Consider the following 19889-nt stretch of genomic DNA (forward strand, 5'->3'; position numbering starts at 1 on the left):
CTGTTTCAGCATCCTATCATTTTGCCTTTTCATACTGTTCATGGGGTTCTCAAGGCAAGAATACTGAAGTGGTTTGCCATTCCCTTCTCCAGTGGACCACATTCTGTCAGAATGAAACAGTGCAAGTTCTTATAATTCCCATAGGACAGAAATGTGGCAAGCTTGGGTGGGTTTTTGCTTAGGATCTCAGCCAAAGTCAGGGTGCCCACAGGACTGTGTTTTCTGGAGGCTCTGGGGGAGAATTCATTTCCATGCTCATTCATGTTGTTAGTAGTGTTAGTTGCTCAGTTGTGTCTGATTCTTTGTGACCCTATGGCTGTAGCCCGCCGGGCTCCTATGTCTGTGGAATTTTCTAGGCACTGGTGTGGGTTGCCATTCCCTTCTCTAATTCATGTTGTTGACAGAATTTAATTTCTTGTGTTTGCAGGACTGAGGTCCTCATTGCCTTGCTGGGTGTTACCTCCAGTTTCTTTTCACCTTCTCACATTCTTTAACTCTTGGCCACCTCTCTCCATCTCCAAAGCCAGCAAAGATGTGCTTCATGTCTCCCCTGCCTCTTCTCCCTGGGTGTGTCTGTGTGACCCTAGCTGGGAAGGGTTCTCTGCTTAAAAGGCTCATGTGATTAGGTTAGTTCCACTCATAATTCAAGATTTATCTCCTCACCTCAAGGTTTGTGTCCTTAATCATATCTGCCAAGGTCTTTTGCCATCTAATGTACTATATTTGCAGGTTCTAGGGATTAGGATGCAGGTATTTTCAGTTCAGTTTATTCAGTTGCTCAGTCATGTCTCACTCTTTGTGACCCCATGAATCGCAGCACGCCAGGTATCCCTGTCCATCACCATCTCCCGGAGTTCACTCAAACTCACGTCCATCGAGTCGGTGATGCCATCCAGCCATCTCACCCTCTATCATCCCCTTTTCCTCCTGCCCGCAATCCCTCCCAGCATCAGAGTCTTTTTGGGGGCCAAAATTCTACCCACCCTATATAGAGGCTTTCAAGTTGGTCTAAAATGGTGAATTTCTCCTACGTGTGTGTTGTGATGATATCTAGGTAATTATTGAGTGATTCCACGGTTTATCTTTTTTTATTATTCAAATAATGCATTAATGAATGATGTGATGTAGACCCAAATAGCCGAACTAAACTCTCCTATTAGTGGCAAGAAAGTTGTTCATATTGGAAGACTAGATCTTAATTTTTCTTTCCTTTGACTAGAATACTACAGAAAAAGTAAGTTGAAGTAGACAAATACTAAACCAAAGGCTGGGTTTTCATAGAACAATTTCCCTTTCTTTGATCAAAAAGCAGCTATGGTCACTGTCATTTCTGTTTAAACAAATGTCGATATATTGGCATTTTTCTCCTCATGAAACCTCTTGGGTTAGTACATGGGGAGTTGGAATTGTAGCTGATTGCTTCGAGATTGGCAGGAGGTTCCACATTAGAAACCTTTTAAATGCTATTAATCATCCACTTGTTTGGATGAAAAACAAAATGCCTTTCAGTATGTAAAGGTGGATCATCAGAATCTTGTACCTTTGTCTGGGTCACAGTAGCATTGTTGAAGTGAATAATTTATTTCTTAATCTAAACCATAAATAGTTTAAAATGTCTTGTTAAAGAAACAAACATGAGTACCTCATTGGAGGATATTAGATTAGTAAAAAAAAAAAAATTAAGAACCCACTCTTTGCTTTATAAATACTTCTGAAAGAGATTCTTTGACTAATGCATTAAGATGTATTTTCCTTTACTGAATGTTCTTTTGTAAATGATTCAAGGAGGTACAGTATGCTAATATCACGTTCACATTATTTTGGGTTGTTATTGGTAAAGATGAATTTTTAAATCTGTTTAATTTCATGTCTGATAACTCCAAGTTGTCGCATTTCACTCTCTACCCTGTTCTCTTCTTTTTACTCTTGCCATTTTCTCTCTCTCTTTTTTTTTTTTTAAACATAGGATGAAGTAAGTGTCCCAGGCAGCAACTCAGCCGACCTGTTACACTGGACCACTGCTACCACCATGAAAGTCCTCTCCAACACCACCACCACCACCAAGGCGGTGCTGCAGGCCGTCAGCGATGGGCAGTGGTGGAAGAAGTCTTTGACTTACCTACGGCCCCTTCAAGTGAGCGAGGCATTCTGTTTTCTTAAAGCAGTTGGGGTGGTTTATGTCAATTCATTAGCATGCTCTTCAGTTGGTTTCACTATTTAAGTTTATCTTCTTTAGATTATTAATCTCCTAAGAAATCTAGGCCTCCCATCGGATAGGGAATGAGTAATTGATTTTATAGACTGTAATTTGCTACCATACTATACTTGAAGAATCCATCGATATAGATTTAAGTAAGGTTGGTTTCTATGTCAGAATTGAAGTTTACTGAGATGAAAAGGAAAATGATGTTTATTAAGGCTTTCTCTCTTTTGCTCTGTTTCTGTAGGGCAGTAGAAAGAAGAGAAGCACTAGGCGCCATCCCGGCGGCTGTCTTAGTTCTCTCCAGCTTCTGTGACAAAAATATTTTAGACTAGGTGACTTAAACAACAGACAGTTTATTTCTCACAGTGCTGGAAACTGGGAAGTCCAAGGTCAAGGCCCTGGAGAATTTAGTGTTTGATGCAGGCCTGCTTCCTGGTTCATAGAATGCCTTCAGTTTGCTGTGTCCTCACATGGTAGAAGGGGGGTGAGGGACTTTTCTGGAATCTCTTTTCTTATAAAGGCACTAATCTCATTTTTCAGCTCTGCCATCATGACTTAATCACTTATCAAAGGCCCCACCTCTTAACACTATTACACAGGGGTGAGGATTTCAGCATGAGTTTGGGGTGGGGGTGGGGCACAAACATTCAGTCTTCAGTGGGGCCTCTAGGTAAAGGGAATGTTTTAACCGATTCTTTCGTGTTTCTGCAAGTAGAGGTCAGGACAAGCATTGAGGTTGTTTTCTGTGACTTCTTAGCCCACTGTGTCCCTCCTGTCTTCCCTGCATCGTCATGCTGCTTTCCGTCCTTTAGCCACATACTAGGAAACTAACAGGAAAAAGAAGCAGGGGCCTTTTTATAAAGGTACCCCAAACACTTGAGTATCTCATTCATTCATTCTGCAGATACTTACCAGGCATTTTCCACGTGTCAGATGTTGTGCTCATCATGGGAAATAGAGTGGGGAAACCCTTCAGTCTGATTTCCTTCCTTTGAGTCCCCTGTGTCTCAGTGGGAGCAAAAAAGAAACCAACAGATAAAATATTTGTATGATAATGAGATGGCAGGTGGTGATGAGTACTGTGCAGAGAACTTAAGCAAGGTAGTGGAATAGTGAGTGATACCGGAGGAGCGAAGTTCTGATTGCAGCAGGGGGGTTAGTTTCTCAGAAAAGGAATAACTCTGAGCAGAAAGCTGAGTAAGCCAAGCAGACAAGTACATTTTGAAGAAATAGCCTTATGTCTTTGTAGAAGGGGGCCAAGGTAAGGGAGTGCAGCATGATGAGTGGGAAGATGGTTGGAAATGAATGGTTGGAGAGATGGTGAAGAGACCCACCATGTAAAGCCTTCCATAGATGGTGAAGAGAACTACAGATCTGCTTCTCAGCAACACAGCGTTGTTTGAAAATTCAGACAATGCAGTCATGTGATCCAAGGTTACTTTTAATACATCTGTTTAACTTCTGTGCAGAGAGTCATCAGTAGTGAAGCAAAAAGATGCTTCTCTCTTCCAGGAGTCCAGCTGAGAGATGTTGATGGCTTAGATTAGGGTAGCCATGAGGGACATGAGAAGTCTTTGGTTTGAGGGTGTACTTTGTGGACCTGCTGATGGTCTGAACGTGGGATATGCAGGAGAGAGAATGGAGGATAATCACCCAGAAGAAACCACTTACTGATGGGCTGTGGGCTTGACTTTGGGTGAAGTCTGTGCATCTCATCGCTGCATGCATCACACTGGATTTTGATTAGGGTTATTTTCTGTCTCACCTGTTGGGGCTTTTTGAAAGTCTTAGATTTGGACCATTAAGTAAAGCAGGCTGAGTGCTGAAGAAGTAATGCTTTTGAACTGTGGTGTTGGAGAAAACTCTTGAGAGTCCCTTGGACTGCAAGGAGACCATACCAGTCAAACCTAAAGGAAATCAGTCCTGAATATTCTTTGGAAGGACTGATGCTGAAGCTCCAATACTTCGGCCACCTGATGTGAAGAGCCGGCTCATTAGAAAAGATCATGATGCTGGAAAAGATTTAAGACAGGAGGAGAAGGAGTCTACAGAGGATGAGATGGTTGAATGGCATCATTGACTTGATGGATATGAGTTTAAGCATGCTCCGGGAGATAGTAAAGGACAGGGAAGCTTGGCATTTTACAGTCCATGGGGTTGCAAAGAGTCGGACATGACTGAGCTAATGAACAACAACAACGTCTTAGATAAAGTGGTTACCACTGTGCCTAGTATATAGTTTTCTCTGAAGAAACTATTTTAACATCATTCGCAGCAGCAGCTTGATTGTTTCCTAGGCTGTGCTTGCCCTAAGTAAGTGCTCCATGAATTGGAGGATTGGGTGAATGTCTTCTTGTTGGCTCTTCCAATAAGGGGCTTTACAGTCTGTTTGAGGAGAGCAAAGCATAAAGATAATTAACCATAGTAGGTATACTAAAATATTGCTAATGAATACTGAAGACCAGTCTAATAAAGATGTTCGTGTGGGTTGTAGTTGTGGGGGCGGTGGGGCTGGTGAAGGGAGCCCAGTCTTACCTTGCCTCCAGCTGCTGTGATTTCAGCAGGTGTGGTCTGTGGCAGGCCTGGGGGCAGAGGTGGGCAGTCAGCATGGACCATTACCCTTGTAACGGGAGGAGGGCACAGAGGCCAGTAGAACGGACAAAGTAGTTGCATGGAGTGTTAGCCTTTAATGGTAATTAGCATTTAGTGAATTTGAATGTTATTTTGTGTAGTTTAGATTTGATACTGCTGACTGCATTATTCAGAGCTACTAAAGGTTTTTTGGAACAAGGGAACAGCATATATAGAATGATGTTTTAGAAAGGTTATCCGGACTGTTGTATAGAAAACTGGCCATGTGTGTGACACCGATTGCTTCAGTGTTTCTGATTCAGTGATGTCAAAGTGACCAGAAGAATCAAAAAGCACTTCAGGGTGAGGCTGAAGCGCTGCTCAGAACGTGGTGATGATTCTTAATATTCTCCGCTGGGTTTCAGTGTCGCTCTGACACTCTCTCTTCGGCTTGCACAGTACATGTGATCCATTTCTCCTGAAATCTATTTGTTCTTTCTTCCTTCCTTTCCTCCTCCACCTCCTCTCCCAGCTCTCTTTCCTTTATCCACTGATCATCACTTTGTTCTGTTTAGGGTCAAGAATTTGGTGGTGTTTATCAAATTGGAACCAGAGCCAATGAAGGCCTAGAAAAACAAGGCTGTCATCCTTTTTATGAATCTGTCATCTCCAATCCCTTTGTTGTAGAGGTAAGGGCAGTGTGCCTAAGAACATAGATTTAACTATCATGGTGGCTGCGAGCATTTTACTACAAACAAAATATGCGGTTTTTTTGAAGATGTACTTCTTTTGTTCATACTCATGTTTTGCATTGGTTTTATGTGATTTGTTACGTGTTATGAGACTAAAATAAAATCTGTTTTACAATTTTACATCGAATAATATGCTTTAGTAAGTGAGAAGCTATAATTCAAGTTATGAGAAGATAAAAATCCTATCAATATCTTCATAGAGAAAAAGCAATCCCATCAAATGATGTCACTCCTTCTCTTGTCTAGTCTGAAGTGACCTATGACACCTATCAGCATATCCCGGTAGAAAGCTTTGCAGAAGTGTTACTGAGAACTGGGAAACTGGCAGAAACTAAAACCGAAGGAGAAGAAGTATTTCCAACAACAGAAGGTATGAAAGGTTCTAGTTCCCCAACAATGTGTAACTCAGAATAATAGGTGAGACTGTATGAATGAATGAGAGTTAGGAAAACCAGTAACATTTTCAGTAATTTTGAGTATCTTAACTTGACATCATCATTCATACATTTATTTATTCATTGATTTAAATTATTTATTGAGTACCTACTATTTTCTGGATACTTGTAATATTGAAGATTTAAAAGGATACATGAGATAAAATTCCTATTTAGGGTGCTAATCATGTAAAGTGATTCTTACAGGGAATGATACAGAATAATGAGCTCAATAGATACTACTTTCTTTCCTGGTTTTATGGGTTAATCAAGAACTCTTATGTACCTGTTTCATGGACTATAGATGTGAATTTCGTCTTAAGAATTTTCTACATGGTGCCATATCGTTCCATGTGAAATTTTTTGAAAAGAATGAAAATGTATGCAGTTGACCAAAGACCACTTGCCATTTGTACTTTTTTCTTCTTTAACCTCCTTACTTCTTTTCAAGGTTCCAGGGTAATTGCCTTGACTATTTTTATTTTTGAATTTTCCCTCTCTGCTTTGCCAGCCTTAGTAGGTACTTCAGGATTTAAAGACAACTGGAGCTCCAGCTATCTTGTCTATATTCTAGGTATCTGTAAGGAATAAAGAAGGGAAAGACAGTTTTCTTGGCAGTCTTGTCCAGGACTTGCACTTCCATATAGCGTATAACTGCTAATGAGCCTGAATGATGCTGTGTTTTAATGGAACACATTGCAGTGTGAAGTAAAACTTGGAAAAAATGTATGTGGGGAATAGAACTGCCATGTTCCTGGAAACCTGATACTATAACTTATTTTTAGATCATCCTTCTTTCAATCATTATTTATATGCAGTTGTAAAGAGAAGAAGCAAATACTCTGCAGAGCCTGGGATACTGGAGGTTTTTACAAAGTTACCGTTTTTCTTCAGTTCTGAGATGCATATCATGATCTATAGTTACTCTGAACTCTTTGCTACCCCTGAACTGCAGCATGCCAGGCTTCCCTGTCCTTCACTATCTCCTGGAGTTTGCTCAAACCCATGTCCATTGAGATGGTGAGGCCGTCCAACCATCTCATCCTTTCTTGGCTTCTTTTCCTCCTGCCCTCAATCTTTTCCAGCATTAGGGTCTTTTACAATGAGTCAGCTCTTTGCATCAGGTAGCCTAAGTATTGGAGCTTCAGCATCAGTTCTTCCAGTGAATATTCACAGTTGATTTCCTTTAGGATTGGCTGGTTTGATCTCCTTGCTATTCAGGGGCTCTCAAGAATCTTCTCCAGTGCCACAGTTTGAAAGCATCAATTCTTCAGCACTCAGCCTTCTTTATGGTCCAGCTCTTACATCCGTACATCACTACTGGAAAAACCATAGCTTTGACTACACAGACCTTTGTCAGCAAAGTGCTATCTCTGCTTTTTAATATGCTGTCTAGGTTTGCCATAGTTTTCCTTCCAAAGAGCAAGCATCTTTTAATTTCATGGCTGCAGTTACCAGCCGCAGAGACTTTGGAGCCCAAGAAAATAAAGTCTGTCACTGTTTCTACTTTTTCCCCTTCTATTTGCCATGAAGTGATGGGACCAGATGCCATGAGCTTAATTTTTTGAACGTTGAGTTTTCAGCCAGCTTTTTTACTTTCCTCTTTCACCTTTATCAAGAGACTCTTTAAGTTCTTCCTTGCTTTTCTGAAATTAGTGTTCAAGTCACAGTTGAACACTAATTCACAGGTACGTTCATGTTTCTTTTTTGCCTCCAAGAAGCTATTGCTAAATCATGACACATCTTATAAGTGATATTGAATTATAAGAGTATAGTTGCATTGCTGTTTCCCCTTTTAATTATTTCTTCTTTCTTTTCTTTACAAATATTGTAATACATTACTCATGGATTAAATTATGATTGATTGTTGGAATAGCTTATACAGATAAAATCTAAGACCCTAAGAAAATACTGGTTAGACATGGAAATATCATCTGTTAATTGGTATAGTAAAGGACTGAATTAATAACCAGGATTTGGAAACATTGACTTATGTAATATCTTAACACATTATCGATTAGAGGATTTTTGCAGAACCTAAGGCCTGTGACCAGCAATTTGCTGTGTAAGTGAATACGGAAACACTGGTCAATAACATTGGGGTAAAGTGAAATTGAAGTCGCTCAGTCGTGACCGACCCTCAGCGACCCCATGGATCGCAGCTTTCCAGGCTCCTCCATCCATGGGATTTTCCAGGCAAGAGTACTGGGGTTGGGTGCCATTGCCTTCTCCTACTCTGAAAGTGAAGTGAAAGTGGCTCAATCGTGTCCGACTCTTTACGACCCCATGGACTGTCCATGGAATTCTCTAGGCCAGAATACTGGAGTGGGTAGCCTTTCCCTTCTCCAAACATTGGGGTAACAAAAGATATATTAATACATCTCCAGTCAAGAATATGTTAATTTATGATTTAGCTTATGACATATATATGTGTGTGTGTGTATTTGCATACCTCTCTTACAAAAAAAGGCAAGAAAATGGAACCACGTGCTAAAGGTTTGAAAGATGGCTGTGTCCTTGGAGAGACTCTGTCGCACTGATTTCTCAGTTTATTAAAGCTTCTGCTGTTTTCCAGAGCTGTTTTTGGAGGAAGGTGGAGAGTTCTTGAGAATAAGGTCCTGGTGGGGCACAACTTTCTAGATTATTTGGCCTCCCCCTTTCATGGTGTTCTTAAAATACCTGACCATCTTTGTGGTAGCTGGTAACTAAATGATGAGGCCTCAGAATGATCTGGAAGCATGAAGCAAATAGAGATTTTTGTGGAGGAGCTGTATGGATTGGGGGGTAGCACAGTGATAAGTCGGGGATCCCCTCCTGTTCCCTTTCTCACCATGTGTACATCATTCACTGAAGCATTGGTCCTTGAGCCACCTACTGTCCTTGTACCTGGAGTATAACATTCAATTATAACTCAAAGTTGGTGATACCTTTTGACTACTTTCATCTAATTCTACCTTCCCCTACCCCCTGCCTCTGGTAACCACAAATCTAATCTCTTTTTCTGTGAGTTTGTTTCTGGAGTGTAATTGACCTACAAAATTGTTAGTTCCTGGTATATAGCATCATGATTTGATATTTCCGTATGTTACAAAATGATCACGTTTGGTTTCTCTTGAGGATGCTAATATATTTGAGACAGATATCATTAGCTATTTTATAGTGTCAAATATTTGTTAGAAACTCAACAGATTTGATGAATGATACACGTTAAATGACCTAAATTAAAAATTACAGAAATGTGACTCCTGACTTTGGTTCAGAAGTAGGTCATGATACAAATTATACTTCCCAACATCATCTGACTTTTCAGAATTTTTTAATAAAGTTGATGAAAAGGTTTTTTATGGAGACTAGCTGAAGAAAATTGATCATTATTTATTTAGCTAAATGAATGATTTAATGGCTAATGATTTCTAAATCAATAATATGGGCAGCTTTCCTCTGTGAATTCCATTCTGGAATTAAATTTATCATAGAGTGCTTTCCAGAGGCACTTATTTTGCAGAGAATTAGTGCTTGGAGGCTTAGGCATAGATTTCATCTGATTTCTAGAGAAGTATTACTTGTCTAGAAAATGCAGTGTATTTTCTGCAAGGTTAGAAAATAAGCATTGCAAATTAAATTCATACACAGTGCTAAATGTAGGACAGATCTTTATTATTATATTTTTTTAAACAAATACATGCATTTTAAATGGTAATGAAAAATCACTGCAATATAGTCTACAGCCAGCAAGATATCTGGTGGATCCCATCCGATTGAAACCCTATGGTTTCTGGACTACTTCAGATCCTCCTTGATAATTTTGTCACATGTAGCTTTACATGGCTCACAGATTGAAGGTCTGAGAAGCTTCCTATATGTAGGGGTTTGAATTGCACCTCAGTGAGGGCTGCTGAGAAAGTTGGGATGGGGGCAAGTGTGGGCAGTTATGACGTGTCTCCCCTTTCCCCTCCTCCCATCTCTCCCCTCTCATCTTCCCCCAAGCCCCCCACCAAGTTGGTTTCCTTCAATAATTCAGTTAGTGAGGAGGGGTTCTGGGTCAGCCCTTGGGTTGTAGGGATTAATGAGCCGTGATCTGGCTGTGGGAGAAAAAAGATGTCACAGAGTGACTTTGACAGTTGTGTTAAGGTTCAGGGAAGAGACACGATCCCTTTCCTTTCATCCTGGGGACGTAGGAGATGCTGGTGTGCCCCACACCGGTGATGGTGGCCTTCCCCGTCTTGGAGCAGCAGGGAGGCCACAGGCTTTGTGTGGCTGGAAACTCGGCTGCCTGAGTGCTAGAGAGGAGGTACAAGTATACTTGTCCACACGGAACCCCGTTTGGGAAATAACTGTTGAGGAGCTTGAGCATTTGACCCTGTTTTCAGAAGGATTTTTTCCCCTTTTCTTCCGTAAATATTTTATTAAGGAAATTTTCAAATGCACAGAAAAGTCAAGAAACTTCTACAGTGAACCTCCCATATACTCTCCACCTGGATTTCAACAATTAATATTTTACTACACTTGCTCTAGTCCTCCCACCAAATACAGCTTCTTTCTCTGACACATTTCAGAGTTGTAGGCATCGTTACTCATTGCCTCTTGACATGCACTGTGCGTATCTTTAACTACAGTCAATATTTCTTACTTTTTTATTTTACAACATTTTATTATTTATTTTTTTCATGTACAAACAATGAAATGCAAAAACGCTAAGTGTAGACATAAGACTGTGAGTTTTGACAAGCACAGCGCCTGTGTAACCCTGGCTCCTTTCAAGATGCAGAACATTACTGTCACCCCAGAAAGTCGATGCCTCTTTCCTGAAAACACCCACCCCACGCTCCCAATCGGAACTGACAGATGTTCAGTTTTTTCCCTGCTGTAGATGAGTTTTGACTGTTCTAGAATTCATTCAGTGGGATATATTCTTTTATGTGAAATGAGATTTATCTGCTTCTATCAGTAGGTTTTTCTCTATTCTTTCTTTCTTATTTTTTTAATAACTGAAAGGTATTCCACTGTATGAATATACCACAGTTTACCCCTTCTCCTGGTGAGGGACATGGGAGCTTTTTCCAACTGAGGGTTGTTATGAAAAAGCTGCTGTGAACTCAGCAGTTTTTGTGAACCTGTGTTTTTACAGACCTTTGTTTTTATTTCTCTAGGGTAACTATCTAAGGGTGGAGTTGATGAGCCACAGTTTTTTAAGGAACTATCAGACCTCTCTTGTTGGCTGTTGTGGTTTTTCTGGGCTGTGGTTCTTTAAGACTTCAAGTTCTCCATCTGAATTTTACCTGCCTGGCAAGGAGCAGACAGAAGCTTGCCCTCAGGATAGAAGCTGTAAAGATGGGAAACTCACTGGTGTCATTTCATTTTCCAAGTGGCATCTGTCCTCTAGTTTCTGTCTGCTCTGAGTGCTTCACCAGTGCCTTAAGATACCTGTTTTTCAGGCTTTATCCAGAGTACATAGGTTTCATCTGCAGGAGGGCTGTACAAGTAAGAGAACCCAATCCCAGAAGATTTTAAATCAGATGTAGTATTCTGGATTTCACTGGAGTTCGTCTGATGAGAGTGGGGCAAAAGTCTGAGTCATCAATTCACTCAGAAACAGATGAAAGAAACAGAAAGATGAAACAGAAAGCCAGGGTACCTTTCTCTTAGGATTAATTCTGAGGAGTCAACTCATATCAATGAAGCTTACCCTGTGGAGAAGACTTTGGACTCACCCTCAACTTAAGCAATCTTCATCTTCTGTGGTTGAAGTAGATGTCGGGAGGCCTCTTGAGAAATGGGCCAAATGGGCATTCAGGTGGATGAGATATGCCAGCTAAACGGCAGTCCTGGTGGAGATGCTACAACAAGGACTTGGCTTAAAATGAGATTTGAAAAACACATGGCAATTTGGCGATAGCTATAAAAATTATAGTTGTGGGATTATTTGACCTAGTGATTCCTCTTCTGGGAATTTATTCCATGAATTCTCACACATGGAAAATACGGCACATGTTCATTGCTTGTAATAGCATACAATTGTCGATAGCCTGATACATACCGATGGAGAGAGATATCTTATTTTATATGTCTTGTTTTCTGTCTGTGTTAGTCAGCTTGGGCTGACAGGACAGAATACTATAGACCAGGTGGCTTAAACAGCAAAAATTCCCAGTCTCACAGTTTGGAGACTGGAAATCAGATGCCAGTGTGGTTGGGTTCTGGTGAGCTATCTCTTCCTGGCTAGCACACAGCTGCCTTCTCACTGTGTCTTTACTTCAGGGCAGAGAGAGAGGAAGAGGGAGGCAGAAGGTATGAAGGGGGCAGAGTATGGGTTTTCATGGGAAATAACAGGCGAGGTCTGGTAGGCATGCTTGAGCAAGCTTGAGAGGAAGAGTTTGGGTAACTCTGGTGGACTCTGGGCTGTGGGGTGATCTCTGGCTATCTAGCACTTGGCCCTGGGGTGATCAGGGCAGAGGTGATATTGCGCCTGGAATGCAGAAGCCAGAGAAAGGGGCTGGTTCAGAGAATTGGCTCCGAGCTGGTTGGTTTGCACATCAGTGGTGTGCCCGCAGGGAAGCTCTTTGCTTTACTTGGCAACTGACTAGTTTGCCAATAGCCCAGATTGACAAGACTCTTCCCCCTCAAATGTCAGTGCATCATAAATTGCAGGAAAGTTTTAAAATTGATGAATACTGTTGTGAATATGGGGCTTCCCTGGTGGCTCATTCAGTAAAGAATCTGCCTGTGATGCACGAGACCTGCGTTTGATCCCTGGGTTGGGAACATCTTCTGGAGAAGGAAATGGCAACCCACTACAGCACTCTTTGCTGGAGAATTCCATGGACAGAGGAGCCTGGCAGGCTACAGTCCATGGGGTCACAAGAGTCAGACATAAGAGTTGTTTATATGAAATGAAGCCTTTGTGGTTATTATTCACTTGGAGCAAATATTTGTATTTTAAAATGATTATTTTCACTATTTGTAAAAATAACAATGATTCTTTGGACGCCTCTGAGGGTGATTTTTGTCATTACTTTTAGCTCATGGAAATTAATTATTTCTTTTCTCTTTTGCCTGCTAAAAGCTTTGTATTCAATGATATATGTTCAAGAAACACTGGTGACCATCTTTTGAGTTGTATCTGTGAAATAATATTAAATATTTGAAAAATAAACCTATTGAAATTTATATTTTCAGATCTAGTTTTTCCCTCACAAAGGTCTCTCAAGGGAACTCTGCTTTATTCCAGCCACGTCGTCATGACTGTTCTTTGTTGTTTTTCTTTTTTGTTGGGTTGTTTTCCTTTTGGAATTTCCTTCAGGATCTGGAGCATATGCTTAGGAATATCTTCAGGGGTAGCGTATTTTTTCATCCCTTGAAGGTGCTTTGATTTTTGGAAATCGCCAAATGCACATTAAATGGAGTGTAAGATTGAGTTGATGATAGGATTAAAAACAAAAACAAAAAACAAGGAAAGAAAGAAAGGAAAAAAGATCTGACTGGAAGTCAGTAATGGGACTGGATGATTTTCCCAGGCAGGGCTCAGACTAGCCCCAAACACAACTCTGAGAGGGATGGTCCTCCATTAGCTGGGGTATCGGCCATTCACCTGGAATAAGGGCTCCTGAGCCATTCGAGACAGGGCTGGTTTTGATGAATAGGTTTAGATTCTAAAAGCCAGAAAAGGGGTGGTTTGAAAACTGTCCTCTTTTGTACATAAGGAAGGGAAATATCTGAAGGAAGTAAAAATGGAGTGGAGAAAAGCTAGATGAGATTGGAGGTTGCAGTTGTAGAGGAAATGAGTGTTTAGAGAACTCAGATTCTTTTACTAGAGGTGCTGTGCAAGAAGCCTAGTTCCCTTTTAGATGAGTCAGCACAAGACATGAAGTTTTAGGTCACGTCTGACACTCCACCCACTTAGAGCTGGCTCATCTAGGCTCAGCTGGTAAAGAATCCACCTGCAATGCAGGAGACCAGGGTTCTATCCCTGAGTTGGGAAGATCCCCTGGAGAAGGGAAAGGCTACCCACTCAAGTATTCTGGCCTGGAGAACTGTATACTCCATGGGGTTGCAAAGAGTCAGACATGGCTGAGCGACTTTCAGGTTCCTCTAATACACCATAAAATTATATGGTGTATTTACAGAGTGAAATATTACTTACTTTGAATTATTTAGATGCTGTTTACCATCATTAGTGAAGATCAGGAGAGTCTGTTCTCTATAAAAAAAGTTTACACTGTGATGACAGTGACTATCTGGTATTGGTCACTTAAGGTCCTAAATGAGTGCCTCCTTGTTAATACAAAATGGATATAAACACAGGTGTTATTCGCAGTGTTCTCTCTTTTATTAAATCCATGACATTGATAGGTTGTTGCTTATATACAGAAGTTTTATAAAGTTGTAATGGTTGGGATATTTTAAGATGTTATATAATCAAAGCATGAAACTTGTTTTCTTTTCGTGGAGTGTGGTGCAGAGAAAGAACCCAGCCATATTGTCATGACTGTAGTAATCAAGAGAGTTATCCTAAGTCTGCTCTCGCAGATCTGTGTTGTTCTGACCATGAGTGCTCACGTGGTCATCTTCCACAGTAGCTGTCATTGATATCCAGAATTGTATAGCATGGCCTGGGTCTCTAAAACTGGAAGATTAGCTGGAAGTGACATCCTCACTGATCTGTTTGCACTTAGACTTTGTAGCTGCACTAACAGTATTCACATATGTAAGTAGCAAATGGCATAGTGTGTCTAAGTTAAGGCAATTCTACCATTTAACGTAGTTTCATATAATCTGTACTTCGATGGTGCTGAATAGACTTTCTCATAAAGCATCTTAAAAAGTTCTCTGAAGATAATTACAGTTGAAATCGTGAAGGACTAAAATCGTGACACTTAGTAACCATGACTGTCACATGGATCCTCAAAGAAAATAATGAATTTTTTTTTTTCCCCTGCATCCAGTTCTCTTACAGCTAGCAAGTGACGCTTTACCAAATGATATGACCTTGGCTCTTGCTTATCTCCTGGCCTTACCACAGGTAAGTTTGCCCTTAACCAAGAAAAAAAGGACTTAAAAAATGAATAAACTGAAAGTCTCTACTGGGGATTTTCACCAGTGAATTGTTTATTGCATGTTTCATTTCCTTCTGGTTATGCCTCTGCATAATGGAAGGGCTGTGGTCAGTATCTCAAGAGTAAAGTCTACAATGTTAGCTGAAATCTTGATTTTAAAATCTGCTTTCACATGCATAGGATCTGCCTTTATAATATGTCTGAATTTTAATGTAGTCATGTTAAGATGAGCTTGAGTCGATTTGATAGAAACTTTGAACCAAAATTCTACAGTAAGGACTAGAAATGTAATGGTTTATGATGGCTGTGCCAGTTTCCTTTCAGCTGAGCTCTTTCTCTTGTTCTCCCTTGTAGGTGTTAGATGCTAACAAGTGCTTTGAAAAGCAGTCCCACTCTGCTCTCTCTCTCCAATTGGCAGCCTATTATTATAGCCTCCAGATCTATGCCCAGTTGGCTCCATGTTTCAGGGACAAATGCCATCCTCTTTACAGGGTGAGTCCTCACAGTTTCCACTTTATTAATAAGAAATGGTAAAGCTTTTCTAAAATAGTTAAAACACGTATTTACCTCTTCGGAGGGACTGAAGCACTTTGCATTCAGAATGCATTCACAGTGGCTGTGTTAGATGGAGTTGCTTTTCCATGCATTAATAAGAGGCAGAGGTTCTAGTATGTAAGGTGAATGTTGCTGCTGCTGCTGCTAAGTCGCTTCAGTCGTGTCCAACTCTGTGCAACCCTGTAGATGGCAGCCTACCAGGCTCCCCTGTCCCTGGGATTCTCCAGGCAAGAACACTGGAGTGGTTGCCATTGCCTTCTCCAATGCAGGAAAGTGAAAAGTGAAAGTGAAGTCGTTCAGTCGTGTCCGACTCTTAGTGACCCCATGGACTGCAGCCTACCAGGCTTCTCCGTCCATGGGATTTTCCAGGCAAGAGTACTGGAGTGGGGTGCCATCGCCTTCTCCGAAGGTGAATGTTGATTCACCCCTAACTTCTCTGTCATTTATTTTATTTTCTAGCATTCTTAGGAAAGGCTGAAGTAGTAGAGGAGAAACGGATAACTGGCTTTGTAACTACTTTCTCAAGGGGAAGATGGCTCTGATTTAGGACAGTATGCAATGTTGTTCTTTGAACAGCACTGCACTTTTATTTATTTTTAAGCCAGAGAGGTATGAGAGTAGTAATGGTGCAGGTGAAATGTTGAGACATACTATGCCTACTTCCTCCCATGGTTCTGACACCTTATTTAAATTGATTGTTAATTTCTGAGTGAGCGCACCTGAGCTTGGCCTCAAGTTACATTGCCTTCTTTTCTGGACCCACAAGTGTTTCAGGTGCTGCTGGAAAATGGAAGGCCTCTAGGTTTACTTGTCTGCACCAGCTTTAAGCATCAGCATTCAGAAATTATCTCCTTTTTATACTGGGTATTTTAAGAGAATTACCACTTTAAGAATAGATAAGCAAATAGATTAGACTTTCAAATCCACTCTGTGTACAAATTCAAGGCTCAGTGTCTATTGAGGCAGGATTCTTCCCCCTCTGACCCAGAGCAGACTGCAGAGAAAGAATTTGGATGCCTTGGCCGTCCAAAACATATCTAAGAGCCTGTAAGTATATGAAAACATTCTGTTCATGGCAAAATCTTTGGCTTTGATTCATCAGTTTTTATTTAGAAAGAGAAAGGGGAATGAGCGAACTCTCTGCCACACAGGTTACTCTCCCAAGGGCATCATCATTACGAGTGGGTATTGTTTTCAGAAATGGGTATATTAGGATAAAGTTTGGGCCAAGAAAAGGACTGTCTTTTTTAGGCTAGTTCATGTATTACTTTATTTGGGAAATTTTGAATTTCTTTTTTTGATTGCTACTGCTGCTTTGTACTACTTTTTCCCCCTATACTCTAGTAATTTTCCTTTGTTTTGCTTTTATATCCCAGGTATGTTTTTGTTTGAGATAAGGAATTGACCTACTATGTTATAAATTGAGGGAAAGAAGTGATTATATATAGGTGCAAGTGTGGCAGGTTAATTTCTGGAGCAGTGTACTTACTTAATGGAACAAGCATCGTCTCTTCCTTTCTGTCGCCTCTGCATCTTTTTCCAGGCATCTAGCAGAGCAGCCTTTCCGGAATGGAGGTCTGGGCTTCCTCTCCTTCACTTCAGTGCTTCAGTGGTTTCCCATGGCCCTAGCGAGGTCATCTGGCCTCTGTTTCCTCACCTTCATTTTCCTTTTGTTCAGCCATACCAAGCTGCTTAAAGTTCTCACACAGCCCGTGTATTCTCTATTCCTTGTCTTCAGCATGTTGTAATCTTTTGCCCATAATGTTTCGCCAGCATGCCTTTGCTTAGTGCTCGGGTCCTGCCGCCTGCCACCATCCTGTCGTGCCCCCAAGCTGTGCTGGACGCTCTTCTGTGTGCCTGTACTGCCCTTTCCTTACCTCGTGACTTCTATACTGTGTTACTTTGAATTTGCCTATTTTCATCTCACTGGATAACGAGCTGTTTCAGGCCGGTGTCTGTGTTGTATTCATTGGTTTCCTCGTTGCAGGATCTGGAATGTCAAGGGGAGTAAATGGGTGTTCCCTGGGGTAGAATACTGAAAATTAATGAGTCATCCTTCAATACATAGGAGGCAGTTGGATAATGTGTGTGTGTTTATAAAAAATATTTGTCAGATGACTGCTTGTGCCAGGCAGTGTTCTAGATCCTGGGAAGACAGTAGTGGACAGTGTGTATAAAAACCCTTCCCCTTTTCAGATTTACATTATGTTTGGGGAGGGGCACCATCAACAACAAAAAAAGTAAATATATCTTTTGTTTGATTATGATAAGAGCTTTGCAAACAAAAAGCAAAGAAGAAAGTTAAGCAGTGGAGTTCAGTTTAAAACAGGCTCAGGAAAGGCCTGAGTTAAGAGGGTGACCTTTGACTAAAGAAAAGGATGAGCATAGTACGAGGAAGACTGAGGGGAGGAGAGCATTCTAGATAAAAGGATGGAACCTATAACAGAGAAGTTGATATGTCCCTGTGCCATCCTGTGTACTCTAGTGTTTTTTCACAAGTATTTAAGGAAGTATTGAAAGTATTACTTTATAAAATGTGAGGCACAGAAGTGTTGCCCGACTCCAGAGGGAAAGTATAGCAGTGGAGTCGGTGACTAGACTTCACTGTGACCCGTTCGGGTCTCCTCTAGGCCGGGAAGGTGTCAGGAGGGGTCACAGCAGGGGTGTATGTGGGGCTTGTTTAGGGAAGCTCTCTGGGAACGGTAGAAGGATGAGACTCACCTTGGGAAGGCATAGGCTGTCTTAGTACCTTTCACATTCATTCTGCCATTTGATCCATTTTGAGCAGCCTCATTTTGCAGAAGTAGCAGCCTCTGCAGAAGGTAAGACTCAGAGAAATTGGGTTACTTGCTCAGGGTCGCTCCGGTAGAAAGTGACCTCAGTCACCGGAGCTCCTGATTCCAGTCTTTACCTGCCCATTGTTTGGTCGTGTGGCCACTCCAGCTTTGTTTCAGAAGCAGCGTGTCCCTGTGTTTTGGACCCGAGTGATCTCTGGCTCGCACTCCAGCATGATGTTTCTACCCGCTTTGCAGTGGCTGCTGGCTGAAATCTCTACTCCCGTGTTTGACAGGGAAGCCACTCAGTGAACACTGGTGGCTCTTCCTCACCCCACCAGTCATGATCCTGACACTGGCTCATTTGAAGTTTATGTTCTGACTGTTCAGACTGTATATTTCTCGGAATTTGACATCCTTTGCCACGCCTTGGTGTCTGTGCAGATGTAATTCTCCTGTCTGAAATACCTCTTAACTTCTTCCCACTAGTAGCAGATAAGTCTGAGCTTACAAAAGCCTCCTGTGTGAAACTTTCTCTGCTGCCTGAAATGATTTTTTTTAATTCTCTTTCTTACCTTTCTAATTATTGTAAATACATCTTTTTTTTTTTTTTTTTTAAGTTGAAAAGTAAAGTTAAAGTCAGTCAGTCATATCCGACTCTTTGTGACCCCATGGACTGTAGCCTGCCAGGCTTCTCTGTCCATGGAATTCTCCAGGCCAGAATACTGGAGCGGGTAGCCTTTCCCTTCTCCAGGGAATCTTCCCAACCCAGGGATCGAACCCAGGTCTCCCGCATTGCGGGCAGATTCTTTACCAGCTGAGCCACAAGTTAATTTCTTTCTCTCCCGGCTCTCTTCCAGACTTCCCCCAGAGCGGATCTTGTAGGCTGTGGTAGCCGGTGCACCTCGTCTTCTTTCCACATATGATCCTGTTGAGGGCAGGAATCCCCGTCTATTCTGAGTCCCCAGGACATCACCTCCCTCTAGTTACTCAGTGACTGTTTGTTGGCATGCGACTAATTTGAGGAATCATTTCAGCTGCTATGGTGAACAGCCATCAGTATTACATTTTGGGAGTCCTGACTTTTCATGGATGGGCCTGTTAGCTGGATGTTTTAAGTATGTTTGCATTGTCCATTGACTACCTAATGGCTCATTATTTGAGTCTTTTCAGAATCTCTCCCTGCAAAAAACCACACTGCTGAGTTTGAATTAGACATGACAAACTTCTGATGAATCATCTTGGAAATGGAGATCCAAGTGGTTTCAATTTGTTGCCCACACATAATAACTCTCCACAAAGCTTTGCTTCTCCTCAGTTGTCAGTTCAGCTTGTTTCTATTTGCACAGTCTTTTCACATTTTCCCTTTCCACTCCCTGCAGTTCTGAGCTGTGGGAATGATAACTTAGGTAGATTACTAGGTTTGAATGAAAGTGTTGATATGATTTGTGGTGTCATTTCTGATAAGAACCCTGTGCATCTTGGTGCAAAGCACATCCTGTGTCAGCCGCACAGACCCCCAGGACCCGGCAGCAAACCTGGGTGAT

The 19889-nt window shown here is 41.4% G+C and overlaps 1 protein-coding gene across 2 annotated transcripts in view; it reads left to right on the plus strand.

Annotated features, from left to right (window-relative positions):
- The window catches only part of NBAS (NBAS subunit of NRZ tethering complex), a 335203-nt gene that overhangs the window by 195711 nt on the left and 119603 nt on the right, over positions 1–19889 (plus strand). For both annotated transcript variants that reach the window (XM_061433269.1, XM_061433270.1), the window contains 5 exons: positions 1967–2134; positions 5350–5463; positions 5773–5896; positions 14903–14979; positions 15368–15505. In XM_061433269.1, the coding sequence (XP_061289253.1) occupies positions 1967–2134; positions 5350–5463; positions 5773–5896; positions 14903–14979; positions 15368–15505 (621 nt within the window). The remainder of the gene's footprint in view (positions 1–1966; positions 2135–5349; positions 5464–5772; positions 5897–14902; positions 14980–15367; positions 15506–19889) is intronic.

Source organism: Bos javanicus, chromosome 11 (genome assembly GCF_032452875.1).
Source record: "Bos javanicus breed banteng chromosome 11, ARS-OSU_banteng_1.0, whole genome shotgun sequence".
Taxonomy (NCBI): domain Eukaryota; kingdom Metazoa; phylum Chordata; class Mammalia; order Artiodactyla; family Bovidae; genus Bos; species Bos javanicus.